Below are 12,059 nucleotides of genomic sequence, written 5' to 3'. Positions count from 1 at the left end.
ATCTTATTTAGCTGGATCTTGTCAGTAAATCCTGAAATGGTTTAAACACTATGACTAATTGGATTCCTTATTTTTATTTGTTTATATAAACAATTGAAAATGCCAGAAAGAAGTGTGACATGTCTTTTGTTGCTGCTGAAATTCTGTGGTAGCAGAACAGGAATGACATGCAGTAATTACACTACACACTGGAGTTATATTCATTTTGCTCTCCTGTGTTATGTTTCTTTAAGGGTTTATAGTTTATAGTTTAAAAAGCCTGCACTGAATAGCTGAATAGGTGTGAATGCAGCTGGTGTATTTGTATGTCTGCTGCTGCTCTGTGGGAACACTATGTGTGCCATTGATTGACCTGCCGTTGTACCCTCGGGCCAGACTGTGTTGAGATGATTGACAGGTTTGGATTAGCAGCTAAAAATCCGCTTCTGGATTTACTCTGTTGCTGAAGTTGAAATAAGGCTAGAAAAAGGATGCAGTGAAAACTTTATAGTTTTTCTCTGAACTCTGGCTGCTATTTCACTCATTTTTTTTAAATCAAATTTGCTGAACTAACAAAAAAGGTGAACTTATAATGAGTGGATGGATGGACAAATGGATGGATAGATGGATAGATAACACAAATAAAAAAAAAACATATTGAAAAAAAACATACGGAGAATGGTGATGTTTTAAAACCTTTGCGAGATTAAAAATATCTAGAGGGTCAGTTGTGTTCAAATGTTCTGAGAGGTATAAAAGCATAAATGAAAATGAATAATCTAATAATTTAACCAAGATTTAAGGAAGCCAATTATGTACTTTATAACTGCATCCTTTTTAAAAATGTAAGAAATAAAGAACCTGGTGGCAAACTAGTAGAGCACTTTGTTGAGACCATGAGATTTAAAGAGATAATTTATGAAAATGAGTAAAGGATTACATTTATGAGACCTAAATGAATATATTTTCTCTGTGTTTGGGAGCAACTTTTGTCAGACACAATGGGTTGGAATTCAGATTAAATATTTTTTATATTAGAAAAGTCAGTCAGTCAGTCATTTTCTACCGCTTATTCCATAGTGGGTCGCGGGGGAGCTGGTGCCTATCTCCAGCAGTCTATGGGCGAGAGGCAGGGTACACCCTGGACAGGTCGCCAGTCCATCACAGGGCAACACACAAACAACCAAGCACACACTCATTCATACACCTAAGGTCAATTTAGAGTGACCAATTAACCTAACAGGCATGTCTTTGGACTGTGGGAGGAAGCCGGAGTACCTGGTGAGAACCCACGGATGCACAGGGAGAACATGCAAACTCCATGCAGAAAGACCCTAGGGCAGGAATCGAACCCAGGACCTTCTTGCTGCAAGGCAACAGTGCTACCAACTGCGCCACCGTGCAGGCCTATATTAGAAAAGGTTGTCATTAATTATCTGATTTAGCTATACAGTTATTATCAGTCCTAAGCTCTAAATTATTCTTGGCCTATCAATGCAACCATGATCCATGAAACCAAATAATTTTTAAACTCTTTTCTGTTTTCAATGGGTTTGAGTTTATGGTTTATGGGGTTTCAGGGAGTTATCTAAAAAAAACATTATTGACACTTTTCAACTTTCTTTAAATAAGTATTATTCGAATATTGATATATTAGCAATATCTTCAATATGAGTGGTGTCAGAAATGCATAATTTGCGTAGCCTACAATTCATTCTGCATTTTTTCTGCTTTTTATTCTGATTAAACAAATTGCTCTTTAAAAACATATGACCATAAAACTAAATGCTTTGTTGTTCTAATACAGACAGCAGGTCTGATGGGACAAGCTTTGCAAGTTTTGTATCCAGAATCGTTTAATACATTGTAAAAACACTTTGTACCTTTCTAATAACTTTGAAAATGTCCCTTGTATGTAGTTCATGTGTTGTTTCCATTATAATTGTTTCATCAATAACAACCCAGACAGAATTTACCTCTAAAACTCTTTCAATATATTTTATTATCATGCATTCATCATCTTCAAAGACAGTATATCACCTGTAATACTGTAATGGTAGACAAATGCTCTAACATGTGACACCAAAACAAAACAGTGTAGACTCACAGCTATCACTAAAGTCTGCTGTTTAAGAAAATTTTGATCTTCAGTCAGTTTTTTAATAGCCACTCTTTGAAGTTCTATCACATGATAAGATTCAAACTATTTTTTTACAAATTAAAACATTTTGTTCACTGTTGAAAAGTTAAAAAAGTTATATGTTTGTTTCTCTTGAAAAGTACAGAACCGTGACTTTATATCCAAGGTACGTTCTGAATGAGATTTTAGTGTACCTTTACACCCCTAGTAATACTGCACATATCAATAATATATAAAGTATTTATAATATCAGATGTATTACTGATTCTTGTGGTATTCCACAAGAGATGTCCCTGATGATGCTGTGTAATTAATGTATATACACTGTTGTCTACATTGTAAAAAACTTTCTATCCACAAATAGAATTATTGAAAACAGGGGAAGTAGGAATACTGGTTTGTAGTTTTTTTTATGCAATGCTTGCCCCTTGTTTTGAATACTGGCATAACGTTTACTAACTTAAAATGAAGAAAAACCAGTTTTTGCAAAGACAGATTACATATATTGGTCAGAGGTTTGACAACAGAGTAAATAACTTCTTTTATAATTTTGATGTCAGTTCAGTGTATATCGGTTGATATTTTGCTTTTATATGTTCTCACAAATTTCATTAAATGATAAATGGATTGAAATTATATAGCACTTTTTAGTCATATCACTCAGAGCACATTACACTAGAGTCACATTCACCGTCACAAACGCACACAGATTCATGCACTGATGATCTTTAGGCAACTTGAAGTTTAAGTGTCTTGCCCAGAGGCACATCGACAATTGGCAAGAGGAAGCTGGAATCAAACCCACAATTTTCAGATTGCAATGCAATCGCTCATCCCACTGAGCTACATCACTGCGTCACTTTTTTCTGTCCCACATAAAACTATTTGAACTAATATTACATTTAATCCAATTATTGCACTTTTTTATTGCAATTTTCTGTCCACAGGAACAAAAATCTCTTTGGCCAACATAGGACCAACATCCACAAAGTTATGGTTAAAATGCTCAACAGTAATGTTTTGAATTTTCCCCTCTCGATTAAATCCATTTAAAATATGATTCATGTACGGTGGCCAAGAGGTCTCAGGCCAAATACAAAAGCCACAACACAAATATAAAAGCCACAACACGAATACAAATACCACAACGCAAATACAAAAGCCACAACTGAAGTTATCTGCAGCGGAAGTGACACTATGGTGTTACACCAAAATCTGTAACCCATTGTTGTGTCCAAATTCAGGGGCTGCCTCCTTCGAAGGCTGCATTTTTAGGCCGATTACATCACAGCGAGGCGGTGAAGGCTGTCCAAATTCAAAGGCTCCTCAAAATGCGGCTGACAAATGTGTCCTTCTCTTCCCCAGATTTGAAGGATGGGTCCGGTGTATCCTTCGTGGCCCACTCTATCCCATGATTCATTGCTGGTCGAAATGGATTGTTCAAACGGAAGTTGCAATGGCGCTTCTGTGAATCAAAATTAACTTTTACAATGTTTTTAGGCAAAAACATAGCTATGTAAACCTGAAATATCTGCTCTGTTTACCAAGATATTGCTTAATTGCAAAAGTGTTCCGACGTGTTCGGAAACATCCGCTCCCAATGCACTAACAGCCTTCTCGCTTCACAGCTGTCCAGGTGGTTTTCAAACTCCCGCTGACTTTGCTCAATGAGTGGAAGTTAAGTCAGATGATGTTCTAATGTTAATGTTTGGTTTAGTTATTATTATTATTATGCTCTACCAATAAATTAATTTAAACTTTGTTCAGAAAGTTAATATGTGAGTGTTTAAGTTGTTAAACGTTTTACAATAAACAAATGGTATTTGTTATCAATGTGTTTTATTTACATAGTTATATTTTCTTATTATCTTATTTTTTTATTTTTTTTTTTAACATTTTAAATGGCTGAATACTAAACAAGAATAAAATTAAAAGATTAATAAAAAAGCAAATTTTAAACAAAATAGGATTATAAGCCATCGGAAATATGTAAAGGAGTAAATAAAAACCATGTTGTGGCTTTGATATTTCCATTGTTTGCTTTTGTATTTGTATTGTGGCCTTTGGATTTGACCTGACACCTATGGGCTGTGTATTGCATCCATTCATTACTTTCCAAGACCTTTGAATATTACTTTCACTGTCCTCTAATATTTTACTGTAATATTCACTTTTAAAATCTCCTAATGGTAATCAATTTTGTTTTTGTTTTTTTGTATAGCTTACACTTTTCTTCATTTTCACTTGTCCATTCCATAAATTTTCTACAGAAAATATTTATTCTGCATGCCTTTTATAGACTCTCAGGCTATGTTGGTTGCTGAGGGGCTAAAACCATAGTCTGTAACAAGGTTAAGAAAACCCCTTAGTGCAGACTTGTTCCACTAGGTGGTAGCATTTCTGTAGGAAGGTGGTAAAAGTGAAAGAGTACGAAAGCTCAGCACTATCCATAACTGCTTTTACAATGAAATGATGCCAGGATCCAGCCACGTTCCAGTTGTCTTAGTCGTTACAAAGACCTCAGGGTTAATTTTGCTATTTTGAACCTCAGTCTTTTAATGTGACGTTTGCATGTGCTCTCTGAGTCTTTTAGGATGCACTCACAGGTTTTTCTATTATTTACTTTTTTACAAATTATCTTTAAATAAAAATGTTGTTTCACAATTTGAGTAATGTATATGCAGATTTTATAAACTGTTAAACTAAAATGTGCTTTTGCACATTTCTTTTATTGAAATAAAAAAAAAGAAAATTGTTATTGTTTTGCAATTATATTTCATACTAAAGGCTCAGTGAGTTGTAGGCTTTGAGGCAAAAATTAATATCTGGAAAAGATGATAAATAGAAATGCTGGAAAGAAATGACGGGTGTTTATAGGGAAATATTTGGTCTCCCCCAGTACCAATGAAATGTTATTAAAAGAGTAAAAAATATCTCTGACAGTTCTTTCTGCTTCTTCACTGTTACCCTTTCTCTTTTAAGGGCTAGCTAAGTTGAAACAATTACACTCATAGTTTTGTCTGAGGAGCAAGTTATGGGTGTTTAATTTATTTCTAATGACTTCTGTAATCTAGACATACCAAAAGTTAAAAACTAAACTATCAAATGTGTTTGGTTCTTTTGTTTCAGTTCCGTTATAAAAGACGTGTCTACACTCAGACCTACTTAGATGAAAAGCAGTTGTCTAAGCTTCACACCAAGGTAAGTCCAAACAGCTGCAGAGTGAAACCACATGGTCTCAGTTAATCCATATTTTTTATTCAAGCGATAATGCTTTATATTATTAAGCTGCAATATAGAACAAAATTCACTTCTCTTTGTTAGTTTAAAATACAAAATCTGTCTGTTGATGGTGGTGAAATGATGGCTTCTCTGAGCCCTCATGCTTGGTATTACTTTTTTTCCTCATTTGTCCTTACACATTGTGTGCACTTTATACACTTTTATGTAATTGTGTCATAATAAGCAAGATTTTGTCACCATATTAATGCTGATTTTTAGGTGATATCTTGTAAGCTTCCTAAAATATCAGTGCTGTAGGTAAGATACTGGCTATATTTCCACTTTTGAAATGGGGACTGCAAAAACAGATAGAAAATGTGCTTGAAGATGTTTGCCATTAAAGTTAATGTGTAGGGTGTCAAATATAACTGATGGCATTTAAGCTAGAGTGAAATCTCAAAAACAAGCACACTCCTAATTGTTTAGGTACTTTAACATGAATCAGAGTATTTCCTCCCTGCTTATCTGTAATTTCATTTGGATATTTGCATCCTTAGGGATCTTGTTAAGTTTTTATTTACCAACATTAATGTGATGCTCATCAACAGTCAAAGCTCCTTTCTGTATTTGATAGTTCATTCATGTGTAATTGAACTAGTCCCCTGAGGGTGTGTGAACCATTAAGAGGCTTATATAAGAGAAATATGTGCCTGTATAGAAAGAACCCCGCAACTAGATCTTGCATATAAACTGGACAACATTGAAATTTGCATCGCACATTTGCAAAATGTGCTTCATTTTTTTGTGTTGTGAAAAAAATATTTTATCACAGGAACTTTATTAGACCATAACTTGAGGTTGTGAGTTTGTGAAATATAGTAAAATCTAGACAGTGATTTATTTTTTGTAAGCAAAAAAATGTGAAAAAGGAGATGATGTTTGCTGGAAGTTCTGCTTCTTGTTGCCTTTAAAGTGATTGTGGATGAAAGTGCCTACAAATTTGAATAAATTTTATTTTTTGTGTTGGTTTGCATAGGAACAGAGCACAGATGGGCCAGAAGGCTATAGTAATCTCTGTCTTTACTTTGTAAATCTGCAGGCTTTGGTAGGAAGATTCAAGGGGCTAATTTTGCCAGATATTGGTTTGGTGAAGGAAGGTGGTTAGAAAGGAAAACATATAACATAATATAGACAAGCTTTGTAATTCTGTGAGGGATCTAGACAGTCTGGCAGAGTGTGAGCTAGACCTTTCTCACAGCAGACTTTTTAATTTGTCACAGTGGGAAATGCACAGATGGAATTAATAACACTAATGATGGCTTAGTTGCCTTCAGTGTCCCACTAAACCATCACTGTGAATCAGCTTGCACAAAAACAAGACCTCCACTAAGTGAAATAGAGAATATTTCTGTAATTGGACTTTTAGTCTTGCTCTTAACCTTTCTCCTTGGATTTTCTATGTGCATCCTGTCTCTCCCTAGTTCTTCTTCAGGTGCTATGGTTTCCTCTTAAAGGCCAAACATCATATATCTTGTTAAATGCTTGTTTTAAATTAAATATAAGTATGAGTGGAAACCTAAATGACTGTTTTTTCCAATTGTGTCTGTGATGACAATGTGGGGCAGATTCTTGTCCAGTCAGAATTTATCTCTGCTTTATGACAGCTGGGAAAAGCTATAAAAATATATTATAAAATAAAATATATATATCATAAAAAGCTTTGTGGATATGCAAAGGTGGGTAATTAGAGGAGATTTTGAACCCAATTTGGGGCTGAATGTATATTCATGTTGTAAGTGAGTGTGATAAGTGAAACAGAGAGAAAATTTAATGCAAATGCATTAAACCTCATGAGATGGCCAGAGAGAATTGCACTCTGAACTTTGTCGCTTTTATGCTTTTTATCAGTCACAGAAATGTCTGCTGGTTTTTAACCACACTGAATATTATTCTGCAAAAAACAATACACAATCATTTTTGCGTGGTATTTTATTTAGAATATTGCTTTTCTATTAAAATAAAACCATCTTGATTATTGATATTTCTGTCCAGAAACAATATGTCAGGCTGTTTGGAGTTGTTGCAGCTGAATTTTCTGATATGCTTTTGGTTCCCACCCTCTTTTTTTCTGAAATCTCCTCCATCTTGCATAGAATAAAAGCAGCACAGTTTACCCACTTCCCTGCCATCAAGATTGCATGCGTGTGAACACGTGTACATGCACACATACTGGTTCATGCGCACACATGCATGTGCAAATGGGAAAAAGAAAGCCTTGCTGAATTATCTTTATAATATTGTAGTTTAGGTCTTTTTTTTTTGTTGAAAACTGCCACCTTGATTTTTCATATTTTTGCACTGGAATGCAATGTTTCTACTGTCTCTGTTGCGGCCTTGCTATTGATTGTGGCAACTGATGAATTGTCTGATACAGTCCAAAACAGCAAATTCTGCTTTGTTTGTATTTAGGTAGATTAAATGACAAGAGGCACAAGAATCAAAATGACCAGCTAACATTTATAAACATTATACTATTAAAAAAATTATAAAGGGACTGAAGCATTGAAGTTGCATTTGAGTTGCGAAGGGTTCAAACTCACGTTATTCATTATTGTGATATTTAGATACATCCAGATTTAAACAAATCTGTTTATTTCCCTGTTGGTTTTTTTCTGTTTGATTAGTTTCACATTTGGCGCTCATAAAATGAAGATATGCTGTATTCTGTGTGTACTACCTTGAATAGTTAGGTGATTTGCCTGGACAGTGGCACTAGATACATTTTTAAACCCATACTACTTTAGCTAACCTGAATTACTTCAATTCAATTCAATTCAAATTCAAAAATACTTTATTAATTCAAAAGGGAAATTAAATGTTGTTGTAGTTCATAATATGCAGGGTTCTTAAAGAGACTGTCCTTCTGATTGCAGATCAATGTAACCTTTTTTTCTAATAATTATTTATGACAAAACAGCAAAACAAATGACCATGATGTGTTGTTGTATAGATGAAAAACTATATCTAAAGTGAGGTTTATTGATTTTACAAAAAAGCAGCCTAATTGGTTTTCTTTTCAAGTAAACTGATGTTTGTGTGAACAATTTATGATTTATTATTGAAGCAGTATAAGTTGTGTTATTTTGTTTCTATTACAGTTTTGAACTCTTATCACCTACAGTGCTGTTTTTGCACATGACTGCCTTTTATTTTTTGCTCAATTCCATCAGATTCATTGAAATAAAACATACATTGTCCCAGGTTTGAATATTTTATTTGGGTACAAAGGTTTACAATGTTGAAGTACAATTTTGTTTTTGTCAGAGTAGAAATGCACAATTTGTGAAGAATTTCAGTTTTCACAAGTGTTGCTGACTGTGTGCTTTTGTTTCTAATTATCAAATAATTTAAATAAGTTTGTAACATTTAGTTAAAGTGGGACTAAATTTATTTGACATTTTGAAACATGGAAGACACCGCTGCTGAGGCAGTGACGGAAAAAAAAACTGGTCCAGTTTCTGAGTGGTAAAGTGTTCTTAGCAGCATCATTGCTAACATGGGCTGACGTTCAAAGCAGTAACAAACTTTGAGAAATTTTACATTTACATGTAGATTTATATTATCTCAAGTAAAGCACATGATCGAAGGTATACGCTATGACCAATGCTTCCAATTTCAACTCCTGACTCGCTACGGGGACGTGTGTCTGAGTGACATGGTTTTATGCCCAACTGCGGGGCAAGTTTACATGGAAATGTAAATACAAGCACAGTGACATAAAGATAGTGCCCTTAAGGCCCAATTTATGTAGTTTATCTTAAAAAAAAGTTCATTTGTGGTTTAGTTCCCCTTTAAATATTAAAAAACATCAACATGTCATTAAATTTGAAAAGTTGCAGAAAATTAATAAACTTTGTAGGAACCAACTAACTAAGAACTTCAATAGACTAAAATGGATTTTTGACAGTTATAAATTATTAAAAACTGACTGATCAGATAAGTGATTTCCTCTTTGTATATTTCTGGCCAGTGAATCTGTGCTGCACTCTTTAGATAAGGGATTCAGCGAGAAACAGAGTGAGAAATGCTGAATGAGACAGGCATAGAACAGCAATGAGCAATGAGAGGAAGATGAGTCATGCTCTCAAACATTGCTCTAGCCTTACCATTATGGTGAGACCTGCTTCTGTCTTCTCCTGTTTTTCTTTGAATCGTCCAAGAGTGAGTGAGTGGTACTGAAGTGACATACACAAAGTGGATCAGTTACTGCCAGTAGGGATTTCACAGAAAAAGTAAATTGTGTTTGGATAAAATTTGGTGTTATTGACCTTTCTCACAGGTCTGTTGCAGTGGAAAAGGTAAAAATTTCAGTATATCCACAAATCTGATACTGTCCTGCAGAGTAAAAACATAAATTGGTGAATGATTTGCTTAAAGCACGTGGATGTTTGGGATAACTATATATTATTAGGAAGTTATCCTGGCGAGCTGCCTTTCTTTGGAGAGGATTATAATGAGTCAAAAAATACCAGTAAAGACAATAGTATTTAAAAATTTTTTTTGGTGACTGTGTTGAAGTAGAATAAGGATTTAGATCAGCATTGATAACTCAGACTTTGTCAAATATGTGATTCCCTGCATAGCCGATACTAAAAGGAGAACTTTGTTGCAATTGTCATAAATCAAGTATGTTTAAGATATGCAGTTCTTGCTCAGGGCTTTCACTAACATTCTGCTACATTTATTTTAGCAAACATTGGTTTAACTAAGCAGGCCCACTATAACACTGTTTCCGCTGTTGTTTTAGGTTTTTCTAAAAAGTACATTTTATTTTAATTTTACAGATAAATGAAAGGAGTCAAGAGTGAAAACCTGTTTTCAATTTTTGTAGCCACGGCAGCCGCTTTGCTCACTGTTCATCCGACAAAATGCTGCTGTGTAAGTCAGAGGTGAAGCATTAGCCTACTTTGCTACCATGGTGTTCATTTGCTTCAGGCTGAAGTTTAAAATTAGGTCATAGTTGATAGGAATTTCCCATTCATTTTTTCTCTTTGCCTGACTGAACCGGACCTCGCCACACTATTACTGTCTTGGTTAACCATGCATGGTAACTTAATGGAAAATTTCCATAGTATACTTTTCGGGACAACGAAGTGCATGTGTATTAAGTGGTTGTATTACTAATCATGTAGACAGGCCTGCAAAATGACGGCTTTCTGACTATGTCACAAAATCTATTCAGTGAAAGAAAACAATATTAGTAATTAAAAAAAATATGCATTCAAACTAACTCAGTGACTCTCTTTTCATTTTAAAATTTTACTTTTATCTTAGTTTGCTTGAATTCTATGCTCAGCGGATTATGAGAAAATCTGTGTATTTTTAACTGCAGCAAAGTACTCAATAAACATAACTTATTTTCTTTGAATATGTTGTGGTATAACAGATATCCTGCCAATGTAAAGAAAGGAACAACCTATAGGTATATAGGTTACAGTGATGGAAAAGGAGGATGGGCCTTAGGGAAGCTTAAGGCACAGTTATAGAGAGTAGTTAACCCACTATTTCATAATGTGGTCATGAATGCCATGAAGCACAGTGCTGGAAAAACTGCATTTGGTTAGCAGTTTTCTTAAACATTTTGGGAAATTGCACACAGTGTTGATGTATAAAGCCACCGACCACGGTATACCTGGTTTACTGCATCTTAGCAAAAATAAAAAATCAGCCTGTCAAATGACAGCAGTTTAATGCAATTTGTGGCAAAGGTGACATACTGAAGTTCAAAACGAGCATCAGAATAGGGAAGGGAACAATCCCTGATCACAGTAGATCAGAAATTGTTGATCTACTGAGATTTTTATGCAAAATCCTCCTTCTGAACCCTCAGAGAAAGGTCTAAAAAAGGGAAACTATACAGTCAACAGCAGTTGCGTGGACGACAGTCCTTATGATGTTGTCAGAGGTCAGAGGAGAATGAGCAGGCTAACCGGAGATGGCAACATACGCTCAAATAATGATAAAGGTATGCGGAATACCATCTCTGAATGTACAGCATGTCAAACAGCAGATAGGATACAGCAGCAGAACACACAAATGGGTGCCAGTCCTGTCAGCTAAGAACAGAAACCTATATTTCACACAGGTTTACCAATATTGGACGGATTGGAAAAATGTTGCCTGGTTTGATCTGTTTCAGTTACAGCTGTGGTGTTCAGTTGTTAGGGTCAGAATTTCAAGTAAACAAAATTGCAAGGAGGATGATGGTGGTGGTAAAATGCTGTGGGTGATGTTACTACACTTTGGGTTTGAATTGAGCAACGTTTAAACACAATGAGTTTACTGTACTACAGTGCCCTCCAGACACCTCAGCCCAAAAGAGCACCTATGGGATGTAGTGGAACCGCAGATTAATCTCACAGATGTGCACATGACATATCAACGGCTTGATACCAGTGGTGTGTACCGTATAACGTGGGTGGTGATTGTTGGTTTATTGGTTAGAAAAAGTTGCAAAACAGTTGTTTTTTGACAGCAGTTAGCAACACACTATTTGATAATATGGCCATGGATACCATGGGGGACATTGCTGGATAAACCCCAATTGTAAATCCTTTTTTCTAGAATGCCTTTCAAAATCTTCAAGTATAAAATGTATTTGCTCTGAATAAAAACAAAACAACTTACATGAGTATGTTGTATTTTGTTGTATATTATT

At 34.9% G+C, this 12,059-nt stretch overlaps 1 protein-coding gene across 1 annotated transcript in view; it reads left to right on the top strand.

Moving 5' to 3' along the window:
• shank3a (SH3 and multiple ankyrin repeat domains 3a) overlaps positions 1-12,059 on the top strand; it is a 229,784-nt gene that overhangs the window by 43,082 nt on the left and 174,643 nt on the right. The window contains exon 3 of the mRNA XM_047351838.1: positions 5,249-5,320. Coding sequence (XP_047207794.1) covers positions 5,249-5,320 — 72 coding nt within the window. The remainder of the gene's footprint in view (positions 1-5,248; positions 5,321-12,059) is intronic.

This window comes from Girardinichthys multiradiatus, chromosome 2 (assembly GCF_021462225.1).
Source record: "Girardinichthys multiradiatus isolate DD_20200921_A chromosome 2, DD_fGirMul_XY1, whole genome shotgun sequence".
Lineage (NCBI taxonomy): Eukaryota > Metazoa > Chordata > Actinopteri > Cyprinodontiformes > Goodeidae > Girardinichthys > Girardinichthys multiradiatus.
This window is presented reverse-complemented; position numbering and strand designations above follow the sequence as displayed.